This window comes from Cygnus atratus, chromosome Z, assembly GCF_013377495.2.
Source record: "Cygnus atratus isolate AKBS03 ecotype Queensland, Australia chromosome Z, CAtr_DNAZoo_HiC_assembly, whole genome shotgun sequence".
In the NCBI taxonomy this organism is placed as follows: Eukaryota; Metazoa; Chordata; class Aves; order Anseriformes; family Anatidae; genus Cygnus; species Cygnus atratus.
In genome coordinates, this window is record NC_066396.1 from 33,454,934 (window position 1) to 33,479,683 (window position 24,750).

Sequence of the window (24,750 nt, forward strand, 5' to 3'; positions counted from 1 at the left end):
CATACTTTATATATACTTATATATAAAGTGTATATATATAATAAAGTGTGTGTATATATATATATGTATATAAGTATATAACTTGTTCCTTGTACAACAAAGCCTCCTTTTATAGTTCAGTAGTGTAGCAACAGTAACATAAACTTAAACTTTTACTTAACAAGATGTTCATAGTTCACACAGGAAGAACTTCAGCACAGTCCTTGCTAATTTACAGAACAGCACAAATCAATATTGATTTAATGATATAGAGAAACTGTTCTCCAAATATACAGAAATTAAAACAGAACTTTATAACACATACTGGGGGTGGAGGGAACCCATAAGGACGATTCTGATTTTGTGTGTGTGGTTGTTTCTGCCTTTCTTTTCTGATAAGAACCTTTACATTTTGTTTGTTTGTTTTCTGTCATCAGAACTAAACAGACCCATCAAATACAAGAGATATAAAAGGCTCTGTGTATGTCTCCAGCAGAGGACTTCCAGATGGTTTGAATATATTGACAGGTAAGTGTCTTGGTCTTAAAATCAATGCACCTATGAAATTCTCACTCGTGCCGGCAGGATTTTTGCTTGACTGTACTAAACCCTTTCAAAGCTCTCCGATTAACAACTCTTAAAGTACTGATGAAATTATTGGACAGGGCACATCCAGTTTGTTGTAACAATATTTTGTTTTCCTAGGCTTACTTTTTGTGATTTGAGTTGCTGTAAAGTACCTGTCATGTGATCAGAGTGGCTGGCCAAACGTTCTCAACCCCACCCCCCCGACATGTGTCAGCTGTAGCTCCACAGATGGGACTAGTCAAACTGCAAGTTTCACCACTGAAAGGTCTTTTTCAGTGCTGTGACAGGCACATGGAGCAACACACCAGGCCAAGGATTACCAGGGCACTTCTGCCACTGCAATCAGCATGGCCAGTGCATACCTTGTTATCAGAGTTACGGTGACCCATGAAGCTAACAAACTTTGCTTTTTAAAGGGTGGATAGGGGTACAAAAGTAATAATGGGGTGGTGGAGGAAGGGGGAAAATCAGCCTGTCTGCAATGAAACCTGTTTGACAAGTGGAAATAACATTCACCCTGTAGATACATCTAGCCCTGTTAGAAAGTGATCTAAGGTCACAGCGCTCTAGGGGTTGTTTTTCTTTTTTGTTTCCTCTTTCCTCCTTTCCTTTCCTTTCCTTTCCTTTCCTTTCCTTTCCTTTCCTTTCCTTTCCTTTCCTTTCCTTTCCTTTCCTTTCCTTTCCTTTCCTTTTTCTCTTGTTCTTTTTTTCCTTCTCTTTTTCTCCTTTTTCCTCTCTTTATCTTTTTTTTCTTCTTTTTCTTTCCCTTTTTCTTGTGCTTTCCCCTTTTCTCTCCTCTCTTTTCCTCTTTTCCTTTTCTTTTTTTTTATTTTTTTCTTTTTTTACTTTTTTCTTTCCACTTTTCCCCTCCCCTTCCCCGAAGCCTCACGCCGCTCCTCAGCCCTGCCCGGCAGCTCCGGGCCGGGTGCGCGCTGTTGGCCGCGGTCGTGCGCCTCTTGTCCTGGCATTACGGTAGGAGGGCCGGGGCGCGCCTCTTCCACCTGCCAGCGGCCTTTAAAGTTGCAGCGGGCCGGGACGCGCGATGACTCGGGTCGCGGTGCCTGGGCCGGCGGCCGACAGTGCGCATCGCGGTCCCGGTCCCGCCGCCAGGCTCCGGGGGAGCTGCCCCCCCTCGCTCCCGCCCGCTAGTTTTGGTGTCCCCCCACCCAGTGGCTGGGCAGGGCAGGGCGGGGGCCGGCGTGCCGGGAACCCCCATGTCCGCCGCGGTCCACCCGGGCGCCGGCCGCGGCGCTGCCGCGGGTCACCGCTCCTCCGCGCCCCTGCAGCGGCCGGGCGGCCGCGGGTAGCGCCGGTGCCGCCCCGTCCGGCGCCGCGGGCCCCTCCAAGGCCGGCAGCCATGGAGCCCGGCGGCCTCCCCGACCTCCGCGACGTGGAGCAGAAGCTGGGCCGCAAAGTGCCCGAGAGCCTGGCGCGGCCGCTGCGCGGGGAGGAGCACCCGGGCCGCGCCGCCACCGCCGCCGCTACCACCGAGCCCGCCCGCGGCCCCGCTGCGGCCCCCGGCCCCCGCCGCCGCCGTGCCGCCGCCCTCGCACGGCTGGAGACGAAACTTCACCTCTTGCGGCAGGAGATGGTGAGTGTCCGGGGTGTCTCCCGGGAGGGCCGCCCGGAGGGGACGGGGTCGCCCCTCGGAGCCGGAGCCCGTCAGGGAGCGGGCGTGCCGATGTGCACGGTGCGGCGCCTCCGCCTCACCGCGCCGCACCTGCTGCCTCTCGGCGGCGTGTAGCTGGAGAGACACGGTAGGTTTCTGCACTGGAAACTCGGCCTGGTGTCCTGGGACTCTGCTTGTGGACGTGGGTCTGCAGGGGGTTATCTGGCTCTGAACAGACACCGTGTAAATGCGCGGTGGTTCTTCGCCAGGCTCCTATTTATAACGTGGCTGAGAGGATTTCTGTGACTCGACTTACTTCTGGACTTCTGACCTGCTTACTGTTTTAAAGCAGGTGCTTGCCCTGCGTTGTGTGCTGCTGTCGTTGAGAAATTTTGTTTTTCAGTGGTGCCATCAAATTGCCACCTTTAAGGCAAAACTGAAAGAACCATCGCAGTCTTTGCAAGCCAATGAGCCACCAACCAAAAATATTGAACACTCAGTAGGTACGATTCTGACAATGCCCATTGGGCCTCAGTTATATTAGACTGTAATCATTGTGCAAGATCCCAGAAGAACATTTTTTTGGTAGCAGCCCTTTTCCACAGTTCTTGATGCATAACTTGCTTGGTCAAATTCCGTACTATTTTCTTGTTGGGATGAGGATTTTGCTGGCAGCTTGTGGAGGTGGCTTTATGCAACTGTCTTGGAACTCTGCCATTCAGAACAAACAAAGCAATCTCATCCTATGTAAACAAGTACAATGCTATACCATTGTGCCTGTCCCGGTGCAACCTCACGTATATATAAGCAAAAGGTCAGTGGGTGGGTGGGAGAGTTCTGAAAGAATAAGCAGGCTAGGAGGAAAGGGAAATCGGGAATGGGCATTGTGGGAGTTCATAGCCAAGATTACAACCTTAATCTTGAAAAGTCACTTTTATATCACAATTAGTGCTTTATGACTTCATATGCTTTAAGAGATGCTTGCTAATCTAAACTATCATGCATTTCAGTGTAATGACCACTGAGAATTTTAGTTTTTAACACTGTTCCCCATTGTTAGCATCCTTCATGTTAATTTTCAAAGTTCTAAACTTGTACGAGGGTTGTAGAGTGACCTGTGCATAGATTATAATATAAAAGTCTTAGGGATGTTGAACTGCAAAGATAGCAAATAAGATGGATGGAGTTCTTGGCATGACTGTCTAGACATGTCATGGCAGTTATGCCTATTAAGGGATAAAAATCAAGTGATTTGCCTTCATCATGTTTTCCTTACTACTTGGTCTCTTCTTCATCTACTTTACATGTGAAGTTTCACATGACAATCTTTAGTTCGTCTGTATTCTTCATTCTGCTTCCCAGTTTCCTTCCTTTTCCCCCCTGCTCTTGGAATGAACGAGTTTTAGTCTCACCCTCCGTGATCTCACCTATTCTTTCTCACTTCAAAGTCTGACTTAGTTTTTCACATCTAAACTCATTGCTTACATTATGTCAGGGGAGTTCTGTTGTACACCTCCTCGTTTGACTTTTATTATGTGCATGCCCATTCAGCTACTTCTATAATGACTGTTTGTTGTACAAGGTGAAATACAGTTACTCTATCTACATACTTTTTCACGTGTCATCTGTTTTCTATAATCCAGAGCTTGGAAGTTAGCTATCTTCTTATGGTTGTCTACAGTAACATAAGATTTCTCCTCTGTCCATAAGGTTTCTTCAAGTTCTTAATCTGTCCCTTTCCCTTCTGCAGTTTTCTTGTGACAGTGTACAGATCTGTACAATTTAAGAACAACAGTAGATAAGGAGAGTTTCTATGTCCCTTCTTCTTCTTCCAAACATCACTCCTAAAACAGAACCAAAACTTTTCATCTGTTGTCTTACTGTTTCACATCTATTTGTAGCATGTTATTCTTTGATTCTGATGAATATCTAAGAGGCTTTGACTGGGGAGAAAAGCAGTTACTATCTGCTATAATAGTAAACAGATGTAAAAAATGGAAAAAAAACAAGAAGTTTAGAAAACCAAGCAACATCTATTATGCTATCTTTTTATAGTTGCTCTGTGATACCATCTTCTGCAGCCTACTCACAGAAGTTCAAATGTACACCTGTGGGGTTTTTTTTTTGGCTTGCTTGCTTCAGGCTTGAGACAACCTTTTTGTACATATTTGCAAACCAAGGTTATTCAGGCTGACCTAGTCATATATGAATAACTTGAGACTGACTGTTGTGCAGACATCTTAATCTTTAATATTGACCAGTACATTCTCACTATATTATCTTCTAGGTTTTGTTAATGAAGACATTTTGAGCAGACATGGCTTTTCTTTTTTTTTTTTTAACTTCGTACAAATTGTGCATTTATGTACCTCAACTTCTGTCCTTTCCTACAGGTATTGTTTGTCACAATGGCTGTGCCCGTCTTGACAAATTCCAACTAAATCTGAGAAATAAAGCTATGTTATGGATATTATGAGTACATTTTGACCTTTCATTGCATTGAAATCACAGTGATTCCAAAGCTTTTGACTGTGCAAAGGATGTATTAGTTATTATGAGCTATTATGAGAGGAGGAACCTCTGTGTTCCACTGACACCCTATTGTTTGGCCCCTGACAGTAAAGAACAAGGAAAGCATACCGGTTGTAATGTAAACCCGGTTGTAATGTTTGGGAGCGTACATTAAGCCTTATCTCAGGTAGTATGTAATCCTTCAGTGACCGAAGTAAATTCAGTTGTGCAGGAATGGAGGTAGGTATAATTTTTCCTCATTTTAAAATGCAGGACCATCTTCTCTCCTTTCAGTGCACATTTTTTCCTCCAGACACCAATGAAATTGATTCTTCTGCTCTTTCAATCACCCTATATGTTTATCATGCTTCAGAATGAAGTACTATTATTTGTTGATATGGATGCTTCTGAGAAAGAGAGAGATGGTGGAAGGTCTGAAATGTCTGTCATGACGTTGCCATGTCCTTGGGTCTGGAAAAGCATGAATAAAATGGGTGGACGTGATTAGCTCCCATATATCATCTCCTGCAGGAGAATGTTAAAGAGATGAGCATATAATCATGTCCATATTTGATTTAGGAGTAGTGTTTTTGACCATGAGTTTAAGCTCCTGACAGATAGGCAGGTGTCTGGGAGTAAACTGTACATCTGCTGACTGAGGCCTTGAGGCTTGCATCTTGCGTCCCCTGATCCTTTCGCTGTCTTGAGTGGATTGTTCTTTTTCCCTGGAACCCAATTTTGTTGGTAGTCACTGGAATCCTGTGCAGAATGCCATGGCGTGTCTTTCTTGAACTAGGGACCTGCTGAGCCAGGGCACCTTCCCCTTCTTTACCTTCACTTTTCCCATCCGAGTCTGTGATTGTGACTGCCCTGGTAATCCTGAAAACCTTTGAGGCGTAAGGCCATTGCATAACAAGAGAAGCAAGGTGTAATTGCTAACATGGGTCAAAATGCTGTTCTCTGGTCAACCTAGAATGTGATGAATACTCCATACCCCTCACAGCTGTGATCCTGTTTCTTGTGTGTAATGCTCGTGAGGTCACCACTCAGTACAGCTGCATGCTGCTGTAAGTAATCAACATGGCTCATAACTGCTGAACCTGAGGGCTGAACACTAACTGCTGCTGCTTCAGAAACCTCATTTCTCCTTCACAAGCTCTGTGTTTACTCAAAGAGAGATTTTTATTAACACCTGAAAACAAAGTACGTTGTTGTTGTTGTTTTTTTTCTTTCAGTTCATATTTTTCTCAAATTGCATCTTTGAAAGCTAAAGAAGTTAGAAAGCATAGTCTGTCTGCACTACACACAATAAAATAATAACAACATGCTTTGCGTAAGAGTACTTGGGTCCAAAAAAAGGTAAACAGTGTCTTGGAATTAAGAGGGAAATGGCAGAGCTGGAACTTTTAGATGAACTTTCTTCCAGTGAACACCATTGAGGATCAAACATCATTAATGAGCCTGAAGGCCAAACTGGGTATTCTGAGTGTGGCAGGTTTGTTTTGTTTTTTTTTTTTTGGGGGGGGGGGGGTTGGGGAGAAGTAGGTGGAAACAATCCCATTGCCAAGAAATTGAGTATGACAGATTTAGGCTAAAGCTGGTCGGGAAAGAGGCATGTGCCTGTGCAGTCTCACTAGTTGATTTTTTTTTCTCCCTTTGCTCTAATAGTCCTGACAAAATGAAGCAGAACTAGTGGTACTTGCACTGATTGGAATTGAGGCAAATACAATCATTATGATGCTAGTCCTTCCTCTTCCTTCTTCTTTTTTTTTTTAACAATTTTTGCATATACTTAGCATGTAAATGAAGATGCAGATTGAAGGGCAGACTTTCTGTAACTCTCTCTTACCAGCTCTTAAGATTTTGAGCAACTTCAGATTTGTTAGAACAATAACTGGGGGGGGGGGGGGGGTCTGCTTTTATTAGCTTCTTTGAAAGGCATTTTTAAAAAGTCAATAAATGTAACTTGAAACATCTCTTAACACTTGCTGTAGGTACAGGCGGCTACATTTACTGTTTCCAATGATAACATCAATTGACTTAGTTGAAGCCAAGATATGATTCAGTGTGTCTAGTCAGCAGTGCAAAACTCTGTATCAGATGCTGGTTTTCTGTTAGATTAATTGGAATTTTTGCTTAAAAACTTGATTGAAGATAAAATCTTAAATATAAAATTACTAGTGGCTAAGCCTCAAGCCTGTGTAGGAGGGTTTGATTTAACCTTGGTTTCTTAGTGAGCAGTTGCTCAATGAACCCCTGAAGTGAGGCTCTTCTTAGAACTAAAAAGAAAGAATACAGAAATAGAGATTAACTTATTTCCACAGGTCTTCCAGAAGTTCACTGAAAAAGCTCATAATCTTGGATCTTGCTAACAAGTTCTCTCTTTTGTACCCTCCAATTGTCATGATGTGGTTAAAGGAGTTTGTCATTTTTATGTGGCATTTAGATTGCACAGTGATATTAGGATGCTCAGATTAAAAGGAATTTGTAGATTGATCCTTTGGGATAATGACCAAATCTAGCAAGAAAAAAATAAAATCTAATTATGCTACCATAACTTTGCCAAGTTTTCTGACTTTAAAGACTGTCTTCAGCAGGGCAAGATAAACAACTTTATTTAACTTTGTGCATACTTAAGCGTCTTTTGGCTGGCAAATCTCATGCAGTACCTGGTAAAAGGATTTGAATTCTGGAACATCACCGTGTTGCACGCAGTCAGCGCTTATGGCCATTCCTGTTCAGCTGTACTAGCTAATGAAAGGTTTAAGTCCCCAGAAAGTACACGTATGCTTACATAATTAATTACTGCTTGACCAGGAGTCTGTGAAACACTGCAGATACCTAACGTAGTATCATCAGTGTGAAACACATGCAATACAAGAGATTGTCACAGCAGTCTCATGGATGCTTGATTGCACTCGAGACAGAGTTAGTTTGCCAAATTACAGATGAGGCTTTTGACGGTCCTGATTTGAAACAGTGCACATTAGCATTTCATGCTGTTTCTTTCTTGATTATTTTGTTTCCAGGATGGAGGAAGAGTTTTGGCTTTGAAGTTGTTTTTTAAAATCTGATTGATGACAGTTCATAATGAAAAGATGTGGTGTTTTGCTGAAAATTAAAACCCTTCTGTACAGAGCTCTACAGTTTAAGCAATTTACAGTAGCTTACAGCAGATTGCAAACTTTCTAATGAAATCAGCAGAACAGCATGATTTTGTGAGGATACGTAGGGCTAACTGTAGTTAAAAAGAACCTTTTGTGTGTAAACTCAAAAAACTTGAAATGCACAATACTAAATACATACATTGACCAGAGATGACTGGCCAACAAGTGCTGAAAAGTAATTGGAATTTTTTGAAATCAAGGGCATTTTCTCTCTTGGATTTTCACCTAAATTTGTAACCATGACAGTTGAGAATCTTGCATACAAGCAGCTCTAAAAGATGGTTTGTGAATTATTATTTGTGAAGATAAAGACCTGAATTGTAGAAGATCTTGTAATAAAAGGGGCAAATTTCTGTTACAAAGGCAGAGTTGTAGCCTTTTCTTTCCAATCCTCACCCTTGTAAGTGGGGCTGCTAGCTATGAGCATTTACCACTGGTGGATTACTTTTTGCCATCGTGTCAGTTGTTCTATCTGTTGAATTTTGGCTTCAATCAGCCGTTTCTCCTCAGTGGTAGAAAGCTGGGGCCAGTATTTAGGAGGGCAGCTGGAGCCTTAGAAGTCATCAGTGCATCACTAAGTTTCTTACTGTAAGATATCTGCTACTACTTGCATAGCAATGCTCAGGTCATTTCAGGTCAGACGATCTGTGTTCTACACAGTCTATAAACTTATGGGTAGGTATTCTAAAATTCTAACTGAAACACAGGTAACAGGCAATACATGAAATTTTAGTATGATTTTTGTGAATGCAGACCTTACGTACTGGAGATACATAGGAAACTGACTTTTTAAGCTCCAATGACTCAAGAGTAGTTTGAGTAAGCCCTGCTCTAAAACAACTGCAGCAAAAGTGGCTACTTGCAGGCTTGTCAGAAAGCTATTAAACATCTACAATGCTGAAGAAACTGATATTTACAGCTGTTAAAAACTACTGAAGAAGGAGGGGGAGAAGCTTGAATTTGGACTGAAGTGTGATGGCATACATCAGCAGAGAAATTGTGAGGAGCAAGATTACCCAGTTTGGGCCAGTAAGTTTACTGGGTACTTAAGGAAAAATAACTTCTGTAAGACTTTCCATGTGTCTGGCTTTCTTGTTAGGGAGGTCTTGGGTGTATTTTGTTAGTTTAAGCTGTTCAGTCTTGCTGTCCTATGGCCTGTTGTTTTCAAGCACAGTTTGGAAATATCATCCTTGTCATTGGATAACCTCAGTTAATGCCAGAAGGGAATCCTAGTACTAAGAATTTTAAACCTGTGAATCTTGACCTTTTCAGTCACTTAATAATAATTAACTTTTCAGCAGTAGACAGGATAAGTTATTCAAGGACTAGAGAAGGACTGGAGAGAGAATTATGTGGGAGTGACTGCTGTGGAATTTCAGGAAGATGATGAAATATTTGTTCTGAAATATATGTCTGCAATAAGAGCCAAGGAGATTAACAGTTAAAACAATTATGTTTCTTTAATGTAGAAGATAGAACGTTCTTGCACATCTGTAATTTGCAGTGTAAGGGTATGAGTGTGAGGGGCTCTTCTGTTATCAGCTGAATGGCTACAAACCAGATCTAGCTGGAAAAACTTGCACTTGCACTCACCATGATAATGCTGATTATCAAGTGGTATGCCTTGCTCTGAGGGTAGGTATGTTTCTGGTCTTGATCTTACTCTGTATCAGGGTGCACAGGGCCATATGGATATATAAATGGCGTTGGCATCCCTTGAGCCACTCACGCTCTTATTTTGTGTCTATAACAATCTGCTAGAACCATTTATCACAGAGACAGTATTTTTGTATGTAGTCATTTAAATAGGCACACCATAATCTACATTGCATTGCTTTTTGCCTTTTTTTTTTTTTTTTGTAGTCCAAAGGTGTGTGACTAGAATACTTAATTCAGTAGTTGCTGAATTCACAGCTATGCATCTGTTAAATTAAGACATCACTGTGCCTGCAGCATGTTTGGACTCACTTTCATAAGGTAACCATTACTGGAAGATGTGATTTGGAGAAAGATTTTAATTAAACTTGTTGAAGCAATCTTACTACTTTTTCATAGTTTTTCACATGTTCTGTCTTTGGCAGCTGCTGTGTGCAGCTTAGGCATCGGTGGTTGTCTTTCCATGTCTGTCTTAGTCTATAGTGAGAACTGGGTTATGTCCAAGTGAGCAGTGGGCCATTTAGGCACATCCTGTGATGTTTTATGTTCAGAAGAACTTCAGTCAAGTACCTGAGCAGTTTGCAAGCTCCACAGAACACTTGGTTGTGCAGGTGAAGTGTTCATTATAGCCAGCTGGAATGGGCTCTGGTAGGTCTGTAGACCTTCTCATTTGTAGAGTTTTGAAAGGTATAAAACTCGCACCCAGGTTTTATCAAATGTAGAAGCAGATACAGATGGTCCATTACTTCTGAAATACCCTGTATGCTGTTCCAGCAGTGAGTCCCACTGGCTTCCAGCCTGGGGCTGATGAGTATGTGGAATGAAACACAGCTGAGGGTTCCCCCCGATGTTGCTCCAAAGGAGGTTTTCCTCCTTCCGTAAGAGAAGGACACTAGAGAGTTTAAGCAGTGTATGCATGTCAGATGTTAGTGTTAGCTACTCTGTTTTGTCAGGCTATGCACCCTCTTCCCAGAGCTTCCATAAATATGGAGAAGAGAAATGCACGCACAGCTCTGAAACCTTATTGTCATCAGTCTAATCCTTCTGCCCCCTTCATGCCAACCTGCCAATTCTTAATGCTTTGTCAAACGAATGATATGACACATTTGTTAGGTAACAGGAAGCACAAAAACACAGAGCTGCCAGGGGAAGTGATCTGCATGTTTCATTTGCTGTGCTGTAAAACAAACTCCTGCAATATTGTACAGCCTTGCTGGGTGCAGTGCCAGGTGAAGTGAAAGCATTTAGTGCCTGTAAGGCAATGCTGAATTGCTGTTTTAACTACTGGGAGTTGCAGACTTTATAAATGTTTTACTGGCTTAATTTTGTTCAAAGTTGTTAGATACCAGCTGCATTTATGGCTAAAATGCTTCCAGAAGGAGAGTCATTTTACTGCATTGCTGTTTTGGCCTCGCTGTAGATGCAGAAGGAGGTGCACATCCAAGAATTATAATTTATTAGATAGGTTGGGTGTTTCCAAACTTCATGTTTTTACCACAAGATAAACAAATAAATAAATAAAACCCTGCTTTGCATTTTTCTGTCTGTATCTTTTTCTTTTTTTTTTCTGTTCTCCTACAGAATTTCTACTGGTTTAAATTAATGTTCAATTTGAAATGACTGAACTAGATTTTGTGACTAGGGTGCATGCTTATAAGGCATAGCAAACATTGGACACTGTTCTCTCAATAGTGTTTGCAGAAAAGAATATTTTTTATTTATAAAGCTTCGGATTTTGACCTTGATTCTTGCAATAATTATAAATGACAGTCCTGATAGCAAGGAGAAAACTGCGAAGCATTTCTGTATAAGCAGAAGTAGGATCTGCATCAGTTTGCTACCTTTTCAAAAACTAGTGAAGTGAATGGTATCTGGGATGAGACTAACATTTAAGCTTGAAATGGTGCCTAGAGGAGGGTGGCTGCTCCTGGCCCACCATGAGTGTGAATTTGTTCTCTACATTTGGCTGCTAAATACAGACTGTTTACTCTGTTGGTCAAAGCCAGACAATGTGTGTTTAGAATAAAGCACATGAAATGAAATGGCTGTAACACTTTTTTTTTTTTTTTTTTTTGTAGTTTGATCCTGAAGAATCCTTTCTGTGGGCAGAAGGGTATTCTAACTAAGAGTTAAGGTGATTCTGCACACAAACATGCTGACTTCGAGAAGTCGTGCCAGTAGCCATTGCAGACTCAGACTATTGTTTGTTCTAGGCTTCTCGACACTATACAGTTCGAAGAGGAGTGGACATGAAACCAAAGTGGAAAGAGAACTCTTCCTGACCTGTGACTGCAAGTTCATTTTGCCTTCACAGGGACACTTCAACCACTCTAACCATTAAGAGGCCTAATTAATATCTCTTAGGAGGACTTTTGCATAGGAGCGGCTGAGGGAGCAGGGATGGTTCAGTCTGGAAAAGAGAAGGCTCAGGGGTGACCTTATTGCACTCTACAGGTACCTTAAAGGAGGCTGTAGCGAGGTGGGGGTTGGTCTATTCTCCCACATGCCTGGTGACAGGACAAGGGGGAATGGGCTAAAGTTGTGCCAGGGGAGGTTTAGGTTGGATATTAGGAAGAACTTCTTTACCGAAAGGGTTGTTAGGCATTGGAATGGACTGCCCAGGGAAGTGGTTTAGTCACCATCCCTGGAGGTCTTTAAAAGACGTTTAGATGTTGAGCTTAGTGATATGGCTTAGTGGAGAACTTGTTGGTGTTAGGACAGAGGTTGGACTAGGTGATCTTGGAGGTCTCTTCCAACCTAGATGATTCTGTGATTCTGTATTTCAGAATATGTCAATCTCAAGTGATGGCCTATGGCTGGTTCCTAGTGTTACAGGGTTTGTATGGGAAAACTAAAATCCTTCAAGAGTAGAGAAGAAAGTCTTCAAGAGAAGAGAGCATTACTAGTATGCCAAAGCAACAGTAGTTTTCTTCAACATCAAGTGCCAGTGGAATTGACTTACTCCTTTGTTAGTGCCTAGCATTAGTTGGCTGTGACTGGAACAATAGAGGGGAGGTAACTGCTGTTTTCTCCATAGGCAGATGAGGCAGCTCACAGTGACCAACTCATATAGCTCGTTATACATTCATCAGTGCACAGCAGCAGCCCTCCTATTTCAGAAGAAAAAGAAGTTTAACCCCAACAACAATATGATGTTTAAGCTTTTCTTTTTGCTTGGTCATTTCCTTCCTGTTCTGTTGAAGTTCAATGACAAAATTACACTAAAAGAGCCCTATCCTGCCCTTTTAAGATAAAACCATAGTTCTCTAGCTCAGTCCAACATTGTTGTGGCCCAGATTTCCTTGTCTAGTTCTCTCACTTCTCAAGCAATTCTGATTATGGAATTTGGAGAGGGTCTCTTTATTGGAGAGGGACTCTTTATCGGGGAATATATTGATAGAAAAAGTGGTAATGGTTTTAAGCTAAAAGGGTAGATTTAGATGAGATATTCAGAAGAAATTCTTCACTCCGAGGGTGGTGAGGCACTGGAACAGGTTGCCTGGAGAAGCTGTGGATGCCCCATCCCTGGAGGTGTTCAAGACCACGTTGGATGGGGCTTTGGGCAACCTGATGTAGTGGGAGGTGTCCTTGCACATGGCAGGGGGTTGAAACTGGGTGGTCTTTAAGGTCCCTTCCAGCACAAACCATTCTGTGATTATTTTCAAAGGCCATATTTGTCTTTTCCTAGCCTAGGGCAAATCTTGCACTCTGTTTCTGCTCCCCAGCTAGTCAGTATTTCCATAGTAGTAAGAGAAATGGTAAATGTAATCAATTACCTTGATTCTTTCCCATTCTACTCATACCTCTGGTAGTATGAAGTAGCTTTTAGTAGTACAGATTAATATTCTGTGCTGAACTAGGATCAAGACACAGTGCTGCAGTCGTATGGTATATAGAAATATTTGCTAAGAACCCATTAAGGTATAAAAATTGAGTATGAGTCTAGCCAGAGTGGTCTAGGAGAAGCTGAGGTCTGCACCATGTCCTGTGGTTGATGGTTATTAGTCAGAGCAGGGATCAAATAACGTGGAAAGACAGGTATCTAGAGTGCCTGTGTTTGACGTTTTTGGAAGTTTATAGTTCGTGATTGATTACTCCTGCTACTTTATCAGATGTCTTTGGCTAGAATCTAGGATTTCTGTTTATTTGATTTTTAATGTGTTTTCACCTTAGTTGCATAATCATGCCTTGCAGCTTCCAGAGTGGATTAGTTCAGTGTGCTCTGTAGGAGCATACCTATGAAAAAGGCTTGAAAACAGCAGCCTGCTTGGTTTATTGTGTTAGCGAAGTTCAGCATTACGGCTTGCTAAAAATGGTACTTGTTTCTTGTTTGCTTCTAGTTTTTTAACCTTGATAGCCCAGATGCAGATTGGCTGTGAACTGTTTGATCCCTTCTTAGTGGGTGAGAAAGAGATAAAAGGAGTTAACTATTTATAGGTATCTGGAAGTTTGAAAGTGTATTTTTAGTTTCAAGACTCAAAATAGACAACTTGGCTTCACTTTCTCTGAGAGATCACAGATTTGCTAGAACATTCAGGTGAGCACAGATCACGTGAATGAACAGTACTTTAGCAGGATGGTGATTGCACCAGTGGAGAGGTTTGGGTGAATTTTTTTATTTTAAAGAAAAAAATAAGACTGAATCCAAAAGACGCTCAACTTTTAATGGTCTACAGATTAAACGTAAGGAAAGGAATGAAAAGGAAAAAAAAAAAAAAAAGATGCTTGTATGATAAGATGTTTGGTATTTTTTATTAAATACTTTTTTAAAAAGATTTGACACAGATACGTGTTCATAACATTTCCATAGGAAAAAATCAATGATCAGCATATCACTTCTTAACTCTGATAAACCAGTTCTAAGATGACGTGATCACTTACTATTACAAGGCTGTCTTGAAGTTCCTTTTTATTCAGATAAACCTTCAGTAAATAGGATGGGAGTGTGCCAACAGTAGAGATTTGACTGTTAGATTAAAACTATGCTTTTAACAGAACCTACCCAATCACCAGGGCCACAGAATCATTACAAACAGAATCCTACTTTGAACTCTGGGAAGGCAAATATTTGAATTTTTTTGAATCTCATGTGTCTCTCCAGTGATACTGCAAAACCAGACTTGAATTTCAAGAAAGTTTAGTTTTGTCCCAGGTAGTAATATTGTCATGTCTCAGTTCTGACTTGAATAAAGCATGTGTTGTTTCTTTCCTTTTTTTTCTTCCCCCTTTAAGAAGAGTAACAAGTTGAGGATCACTCTTGTATAGGTACAAGCAATATTTTCAAGTTCCAGATGTATCTGGAAGCAAAACCCATGGTATTCTATCACTGTTCTTCTACTTTGGTGCTTTTGAGCATATTTACACAGTGCCAGTATTAAAACTAATTAATGTTGAAAGGTTAAGTAGAGGGCTGGAGTCCTCATTAACCTAACCTAGTTCAGAAAATAATAAATATTTTTTCCAGTATTAGCACTGCATTTTTAGGAGCATGTTTTGATCAAGGTAAGCATAGGTAAGTTAATGAAAGCAAAAAAAAAAATCTGGATATGCTGTTGAGCCGCAGTGCTGTCTCATGTTGGTGGGGAGGAAGCGTACAGTTGCTGTGCTGTGACAGATGCTCAGAGCACATTACAATGGTGCTATGATAGTCCATCTGCTGTAACACTTCCTGACACTGTTTGCAGCTGCTTCGTATTGACCTGAATGTTTGTAGTGTCATTACCTTGTCTGTCAACACATGTGGGTCTGTAGTGTGGACTTTCCTGCACACTTTCACCTCTGTCATCATAGATATGTTTCCAAGGTCAGATGTTATTTTTATGACAGCAGTATATGATATTTAGAAACATGCAGTAAAAACTTCATACTGCATTAGATGCTTTTTACTGTTCTTAAGTTGTTACAGTTCCTCCCTGCTCCCTTTCATGTTTCTTCAACTGAGCTTTAAAACAATCAGAAGCTTCCTTTTATAGTCTCTCATCCTTCTGAGGGTGGATATTTCTGTGGTGCTTCAATATTTAAAGTTCTGATTTAGCATTTATTTTATTGGGGGGGGGGGGGGGGGGCGGCAGGGAGGAGGAGGTGGTGAAGTATGGGCTTAGCTAACTTAATTTTTTCCTGCTTCTTGCTCTCAGATGTGTGGCATATTTCCCTCTGATAATAGTAATCATATCTACTTAGTAGATATTAAGTCCAGCTTCATTTTCACAGTAGAATAAAAAGACAACCAAAAAAACAAAGGCAAAATGATTTTTCCCATGTGAATTCAGTGTTACACTGAAGTGTACAGAATATCTCAAACAGTATAACATTAAAAACTAAACCAGTATTTTTGCACCCTACTGAATTAATGATTCATCCAAATCATGGAGATTTTACTATGTATTAATGCAAATGACAGGCTACCCACTGATACTGGCAAGAAAAGGATGATGCACATTCCAGGGAGGAGGAAAAAGGCATTGAGATCCACTTTTTTTATTACAGAGATAATGCAATAAAGCAGTTACACAACTCGATGGCATGTATTTTCCTGTCAAGTCTGAAGGGGATCAATTGGTATATATAAAGATAATATATTCAAATAGGGTGTCGTAAGAGAAATGTAAATAACTAATACTGTAGTTTACGAGAAGATACCAGAAAATAACCATGTTGGCATAATGTTTTGTTTATGTATTTGCAAGAAATGTCTTTGAAACCCGTTCATAGAATCACTTACTCTTAGTGCTCACTGAGCTAACTTTTTCCCTCATCATGTTCTGCTCTGCCTCCTGATCATTTTGGTGGTCTCTCAGATCTGGCCTAACCACTTCCTTGTTGCAGGTAATGAGTGGTTGGTTCCAGGTGCTTTTCTTCCTCTAGTGTGAGATACAGAGTTCTGTCTGCAGAAAGAGTCCACTCTGGCTGATGTCAAATCACACAGTCCTCCTTTTTCCCTCTTAAGAGACCCTGTTCACAAAGCTACCTTATATAAAATTTGGTAGCAACATAAGGACCTGTAGAAATACGTGTCGTAAGCACTTGGTGTGGTATTGCTTTGGAATGGCAGCAGGCTTAAGAGAGATCGTGACTAGACTAGAGCCTCTTTTTAAACTAGCAAGGTCAAGGGTGCAGACAGAAACTGTAAATTTAATAACTGCACATTCTCTGGACTTCATTGTAGGGAATGCTGCCTAAAAATCTACTATGCCTTTTTAAATTTTTGAGTCTTCAAGAGAAACACAAAGATAATAATGTCTTTTGCAAAATAATGGAAAAAGTAAGTTGTCAGAACTGCTTCTGTAGCCTGCCAAAATGTTTTTATGACTCATTACAGAAGTGCAGCTGAAAAAGGTCAGTGTAATTTGCTTAATTTGCAGAAATAAACTAGATCAGCAAACTGTAACTATAAATCAAGGATTTATCTGGGAAATTGAGATTTGTATAGGTAGCTTTTGTATGTGCCTCTTATTGTTTGAAGACTACCCCAAGTGTAAAAAACAAAAGGAAAGAAATGGGAAAACCTTTCAGCAATGCATTATGACTCAAGTCTATGCTGAAAGAAAACAAAGAAAACAGAAGTGCAAAAAGCTATTGATCTACCTGTAACACTATTAACTGAAATTTAAAGAATGTGTGTGTTTTACTTCGAGTACTGTGAGGTAAATCAATCTGACACACATGGCCCTGATGAGCACTGTAGCATCTACCTCAACCTATTGACAATTTAAGATGTGCCAAACTGTGGTTACTATGTTTATTATTTATGCATGTTAAGAAACTGAGGAAATGAGAGAGCTCACATACAGTGTTTGATAGGTTGAGCGAGCTTCAATTATTGTAGTGCATGAATTTAATCTGAACTAGTTGATTTTGTGGTGGAGTGGAAGTGGAACATCCCCACAAGCAGTTGCAGTTCCACCAGTGAGTAACTGATCCCTTCTAGCTAGGGATAGTTAACCTGTGTGCTTCTGCTCTATCACATGGAATCTCCTCGGCTTTTTGACAGGTGATGATGAAGTTTGCATTCAAATTCAGAAGTCAGACTAGACACTGCTTTTTTATCTTGATCCTGAAATATCATTGCCCAAAGTGGCTTATTATTTTAAGAACCTCATGCAGACACCGTGGTGGAATCAGTAGGGCAGTTTGGTAGCAGACAAGAGGTTTCAAGTCAAGCGCATACATAAGAACTGCTTAAAGTGGGACAGAGCTCATGCACAACCTATTAATTAACCTGTATGTTTAGGGAGCAGAAATTTTACCCTTATCTGTCATTTGTGATTTTTAGACATGTTAAATGAATGGAAGAAAAAACACTTCTTTCTCTCACTGTTGTTGAGAAGCTATTGTAATATCATTCTGAGCCTGCTAACCTTCAAGTGCATGTGCTGTGTGGTTGTTTTGTGGTGGTTGCCTAATAAACAAAGTTTGTATGTGTGACCACATTAATTCCTGTTGTAAATATGTTAGCTCAGTGACTCCAATTAAGTAATGCATATATTCACATATTCTGAATCTTTCTAGCTTGTTATGCATGTTCTCACAGAGTCACCTCTCAGAGACGATGTTTTATTGATGAATTTTATATCCTTTTATATTTGCTGACTGAATTTGATCTTCTTAAGACTAAATCTGCTCAAATAATTAAACATTTCCAACAAATGTTTATTTTATGCTTCATCTCTTATCTCTATCTTCAGGGATTACTTTTCTTAGTTACTTTGAAAATTGTTGCTCAGTATTTGTAATAGAAAAAGCAATTCCAGGAGAAACTAGAATAAGCTTGGCTTCTGAGGAGAAGCAGACTTCTCAGAATTCAAAATAAATTGACTGTTAGATTTATTTAATTTTTGTTGCATCTCAAATGAATTCATGGAGTTCATTATTGCATGGAAAACTAAGGTAATCTGCCATTAAAAAGAGAAAGGGGAGGAGCTAGGCATAGGTGGGTAACCATAAAACTGTTTATGACTATTTATGATGCAGGAGAGTGGAAAGCTGTCTTTGACATACCCTAGGAAGAGGAAGTCAGCAGCAATGTAGGAGCAGTAATGCTCCTAAACTGTAGTGGTCACACAGTCCTGTTTGTCGTGGAAAGATTGTGTTGGCTTGAAATTCGTTTTGTAAAAAAGGCAGTACAGATGGATGTGGCAGTACTAACAACAGATGGAATTGACTGCAGTACCTATTTCATCTAACCTCTTCATGTCCTAATTCTTTCTGCAGGATTGTTCAACCGCCAAACCGCTTCCAGTGCGGTACCATGTTTTGCTACTGTTCCCATGCAACTTCCAGTTATTGTGTATAATTGTATTGTGGATAACTGGACAAAGGTATACTGCTTCAGAACCACAGATCCCATGCTACTGAATCCTTGATGAGTGTTTGAGCCCTAGGGATCCTGTGCAGAGCAGGGTTACTTAAATAACTACCTGAATCCATTTAGGTTTAAGATTTCATGTCTTTGAGTGACTTACTTCACTGTGCTATGACTGAAAGATCTGTATTGAAGGAAATACTTTGTTATACAAGCATGCTTATTTCCTTTCCTTTTTCTTTTGTGCTCATTAAAACACACAGCATAAAGGTGTTGAGGAGAAAATTAAATCAATGTCTTTTAAATAAACTTAGGAATATCTTTTCTCTCAGACCACACTTAATAATTGCCGTTAATATCACTGCAGATTTGCTGTTTTTAAAAGAAAGAAAAAAGGGGTGGGGGGAAGAGAAAAAGGAAAGGAAAAAAAATAGAAAAAAGTATGTGTTTCTAGGAACTTAAAAGAAAACAGACTGCAGAAAGGAACTAGTGTTGCAGATGGCTTTGACAGATTAAAAGGGTATATTGAATTGAATTTTTTAGCTTTCTTGTTTTTAGAGGGGGTGGGGAGCCACTGTGTGTGGAGCTGACTGGAAGCTACGTCTACAGAATATACAGCAGGAAAACACAAGTCCATTTTGCCAGTAGTCTGAGTGCAAGTGCAACTTTGATCCAAAAGTAAAAGGACAGCTAATGCATGATTTTGGACAACTGCCAAGAAGCATTAATTGTCTTTGTTAACAGCCGTAATCATTAAGAGTTTTGTTCTAAAACCGATAACCTAGTCAAATCATGTTTGAAAAACACTGTACATACAGAAACAACAGGAATATGTGTATATGTCTTTTTGTATATGTGTGTGTGTGTGTACACAGATGTCTGTGTGTGCATTTGTACATTTTTTGTGTATCAGTGTCATGCAAGTCACAGTGTTGATTATGGCAGCCCATAACCAAGGCTAGATGAGTAAGGGCAGCAATGTTGTTCTTGTTAGAACAACCAGTGTGAGTGTGGGAAAAGAGATGTGAGTGTTTAGGTCAGATATTCCTTCCAGACTGAAGAACTGGTTGTGTCTGAATGCTAAACTGTTCTGTCCACGAATACTACCACACTGTTACATGAAAGATGCTTGCTGTCACTTTAATTTCGTTATTTTCACATGCCACGACAAGCTGTTTAATGTTAAGCATTCGTAGGGATCTGTACTCTTGTTATTATGCAAACCAAACAACAGGATATGTAAGCTAGGTTGTAACCAAAATTTGTTTTTCTCTGTCTTACCACAATTTCTTTCTTGCTGTATGTCATAACATTGTGCTGAAGACTGATACATACTCCCACACACCTTGCATTTGGTGGTGTTGTGCTCTACATTAAAGAGTAGCTGTAGAAACTGTTCCAAAATGCCTAAATTAGATACAATTCACTCTGTTTAGATTATTGCTGAACTGCAGCTGTTACTGTGCATGGAGCTGTCAAATGTAATGAGATTGTATTGTATTTAGTCCCTTTAATTGAGACCTCTAGGAACTGATTGGTTTGCTCCAACAGTTACATGAGTTGCAACTGTGTAAGTACAAACTAATGTGATTGTGTCTGGGCTGAAATACACAAGAGGCAAGAAATGTCATAGTGACATTTTTATGTTATCAGTTGATGAGATAAATGTCATTAAAGATCAATCTTGGTGGACTACTTTTTAATGTTTGCTTTAGGAAAAGTACGCAATGGACATGGGAGACGTGGGACTAAATAGTAACTAAATAGTAAATAGTAACTTGAGGAGGAGGACTCATCAGCAAAAATGCAAAGAATTAGTCTAATAAGGCCGTTCCACAGAAATTCCGAAGCCACAGATACATGAAGAGAAAAAAAAAAAAAAAAACATATCCTCTGAACTGAAACTGAAATATACGAGATCTCCGTTTTATCTAAAGGTGACTGTTTCATCAGTGGTGTATTGGTGCTAGTTCCATTAAACTTTGCCATAATCAGCCTTTTGGGAAATTGCTGTTTCCAAACTTGCATATATACAGGAAATTGGTGAAGTCTGTAGTTGCAATTGAGAAGTCAGCTAATTTGCTGCTGTCACAACAGCCTGGTTGCCAAGCAAATGGTTTATAGTGATTTATGGGCTGGAGAAGAAAAGCTGGCTTGAGTAGGAGGGCTACAAAGTAGTCAATCTGTTTTCAAAACCTCACATCTGAAACAATGATAGATGGGCGTCATTGTTAAAACTATATGGTAAAGCTGTTTTCCATGGTAACAGATCATCTATATTAAATCCTGTGAAACTGGAGTGAGCCTAATGCAGAAGTTGTTTTAGGGACTGCGAATACTTACGTGACAGTTACCTAGACAGTCTGGTACTTGCAAAGTTTGAAAAATCCTTGTGTTGGGTTGACCCTGGCCAGTAAACACCCATCAGCTGCTCACTTACTTGTCTTACCGCCCTCCAGTGAGAAGGAGGAGAGAATCGGAAGAGGAAAAGTGGGGAAAATTCATGGGTTGAGAGAAACACAGTTTCAAAAGTAAAGCAAAGAGAAAAAAAAATAAGATAAATTATGCAAAGGCACTAAAAATAAAGTACACAAAATCACTCACTATCTCCCACCAGCAAACTGATGCCCAGACAATTTCCAAGTCACAGCTACTTTGGAAAGACCAAATGAGTCTTCTAGTGCTGGACATGACATTATGGAATAATGGAATATCCATTTGGTCAGTTCTGGTTAGCTGTCCCAGCTCTGTCTACTGCAAACCTCTTGCTCATCCCCAACCTTCTTGCCTGGGGGGCAGAGTGAGAAGTAGAGCAGGCCTTGACACTGTGCAAGTACTGCTCTTCCGTAGCTAAAACACTGCTTTGTCATCAATGCTGATTTGTTCACAGAGCTAGAACACATCACCTGTAGAGGCTGCTATGAAGCATCCCAGCCAGAGCCAGTACAATCCTCTGTTGTATCTAACAGAATAAAAAATACATTAAAATATTTTTTTAAAACCGTAACAAGTCAGTGTAATTTGGGACATTGAAAAGAATTTGGCATTTGAGTATGGAAAGAATCATGTCCAAATGTCTTGCTTGGCAAAAGAAGAAATAGCTTTTGCTTCCTGAGAATATCAATCTCATTCCAGTCCACTGTAGATGAACAATACAGATGCTATATTTCTGTATAATAATCATGGAATTGGAGAACAGTATAAAATGTCTATTGTCTGGCATAACAGATCTTACTTGTTTTCTTGTTTCTCAGTGAACTAAAGCTGTTCAAATATACTGCTTTGTCTTCTGAATTGTCTGAAAGTTAACATGTAAGTGATCTATGGAAAAAGAGTATTTAATGTATTTAATGTAATATATTTAATACAGTGAGAGATTGTGGCACAGATTTTTGTAGAGAAGATTATAATCACAGACAAATTATATCCAAAGGGGAAGTAAAATATGTATATTAAATTGGTGGCATACCTGCATGTAATATGCTTGATTTGTACAATTGAAGGATGTAAGAACATGCAATAAAATATGACACAAATTACATGCTAGACATAGTATCCTATGAGTTCTTCTGAAATTACTTTTTTCTTCCCAGTAGTTTTAAACATGCATGCCCTGTGTTGGCACTGTGGCAAAAGTTTATGTAGGCCCAGATCTGTGTGAATGTGGAGATTGCAAGTGTGTCTATTGTGATGTCGAACATTTAGTATTTCCGAGGTGCTAGTGGAAGGGGCTGCAGAGCTGATGAGGTTGCAAACTAGCATTGTCTTCTCATCGGGATATAGCTCAGACACACTTCCATGACTAAACAGCTGTTTCACAAATTCATGCTGTGAATGGGAGTAGCTGCTGCTTCTCCACACATGACCATATGGGCAAACCCTGAATCATCTTCAATTTGTTAGATCACCTTCTCAGTATTCTCGCTTATTTCATGTGACAAATAGGAGATTCCACAGAATCTCTTGACAATGCTCGTCATGGTTCAGATGAAAAGAAAGAAGTAATGAATTAAACACTAAGACATCACCTTTATATGTCGTTTCATTGCAGAAATTTTAGTAGCAGTGTCTTGTTAAGTTTTTCTAGTAAGGAGAACATAAAGTGCTGTGAGGTGCAGCACTGCAATATGCCACTATGCTTTACCATTAACACTTTTATGTGTGTGCATCAATCATGAGAATTATGTTGCAAAATAGGAGTTGGTGTTTGGAGAGTATTTTTTGTTCAGTTATTTTTTGCCGATTGTCAGTCTTTATGTTAGTCTATAATATGTGGTTGACCACAAGGTCGTAACCTTCATCTGATACGAGTTTAAATAATTAGAAATTTACAGTTTCAATAATTAGCCATATCTGTTTCAACTCTTGGAAATTTGTACTGCCGCTTACAACATAAACTCAGATGTAGTGTGAATAAATGTTTAAGATCAACAAGCCTTTTTTGCAAATAACACACATCTGAAAATTTTAGATTACTATCATATCCATAACAAAGAGGATGTGAGGTGAATGCTTAGCTGCTTGGATCTGCTAAATAGCTGAAAGTCGTCGTAAATGAACACGAGTTTGTGTCTTGCTTCTCTAAATAATGAAAAGTTATGCGCAGGAGTTGTCATGTCACAGCTATGTTTCATCTACTAGCATCATAGTGTTACGTTTACAAGTCTTGTTGATGACTAACATTCCTGTTAATGGGCTGCTTATGTAGCATGATTAGGTTCCCACTTGAACTTCATTGAAAGTATAGTAATACTTACATATATTTATATACAACTATTTAAACAGATTTGTACTAGATACTGAAGGCGAGTTTTAAAAAATCCTTCTGTTGCCTCCAGCCTGCTATTTAGAGTCTGATTTTAGAGCAAATCGCTAATCTTTTTAATTGCTTTTGCCTTGTAGGTTAATCTCCGAGCCACTGATGTCAAGCTTATGCGCCAGCTACTTATCATCAATGAAAGTATTGAATCAATCAAATGGGTAATTGAAGAGAAGGCCATTGCCAGCAGAGGTAGCAGTTTGAGTGGTAGCCTGTGCAGCTTATTGGAAAGTCAGGACACATCCCTCCATGGCAGCTGTAACAGTTTGCACAACTGTAGTGATGGACTGGATGGAATATCAGTGGGGAGTTATTTGGACACTTTAGTTGATGATGTCCCTGGTCGCCAAACCCCTTCCGATATGGACCAGTTCAGTGATTCTTCTATTATGGAGGACTCACAGCCTCTGCATAAACATCCCAAAATTGATTCTGATGAGTACTACTGTTTTGGTTAATAAAAGCAAGTTCCAGTGGGACATACATGCACTTGTATTTATCCTTTCTCTTTGCTGCTATTTTATTTCATGTGCAAAACCCCAAATTTCTGTTGGAAGGAAATCATACTACGATATTTTGATTCTACTTCGGAACTTTCCTGTTGCTTCTAGCACATTTCCTCCTTGGTGGGTTATCTGCTTCTGTCCTGCTCAAATTTCTTTCTCTTAATTTATTATTGCTTTTGTTTTTGTTTTTTACAGTGCTGTATTTACAGATCTTTAAAATGAGACATCAGGGAATGAGAGCATCAATTTTGTACTTGTTGGCAATAAAATATCTTCTGATAAATATATGTTGTGGTAAATTTTCTTGACCACTGGGTTTGGCTTTTCCAAAGACACTGTTCTTACTGAGCCTTAAATCTGAATCTTGAAAATACCTCTACAAAATACTTTTGTTTTATAAGCAATGATATTTGATCCAGTTAAGCTGCCTTCATTTGGAGTTTAAAGTACCCTAAACAATTTGGGGGGAGTGGGGGGGTGGGGGGGGTGGAAGAGAGGGGAGTCCTTTCTTCATGAATTTTCTCATGATTCTTGTCTAGTTATAATTTTAACTTACTGGCTTCATTAATGTCTTGAAGTGCACTCCAATACTGGAAGCTCTGCATGAGAGAATA

At 39.9% G+C, this 24,750-nt stretch overlaps 1 protein-coding gene across 1 annotated transcript; it reads left to right on the forward strand.

Moving 5' to 3' along the window:
- Positions 1-1,614: 1,614 nt before the first annotated feature.
- LURAP1L (leucine rich adaptor protein 1 like) lies at positions 1,615-24,423 on the forward strand. Its single transcript, XM_035569627.2, has 2 exons — positions 1,615-2,158; positions 23,714-24,423. Exons 1-2 carry the CDS (start codon positions 1,925-1,927, stop codon positions 24,086-24,088), a joined length of 609 nt encoding a protein of 202 aa, XP_035425520.1. The 5' UTR covers positions 1,615-1,924; the 3' UTR covers positions 24,089-24,423.
- The last annotated feature ends 327 nt before the right edge of the window (positions 24,424-24,750 follow it).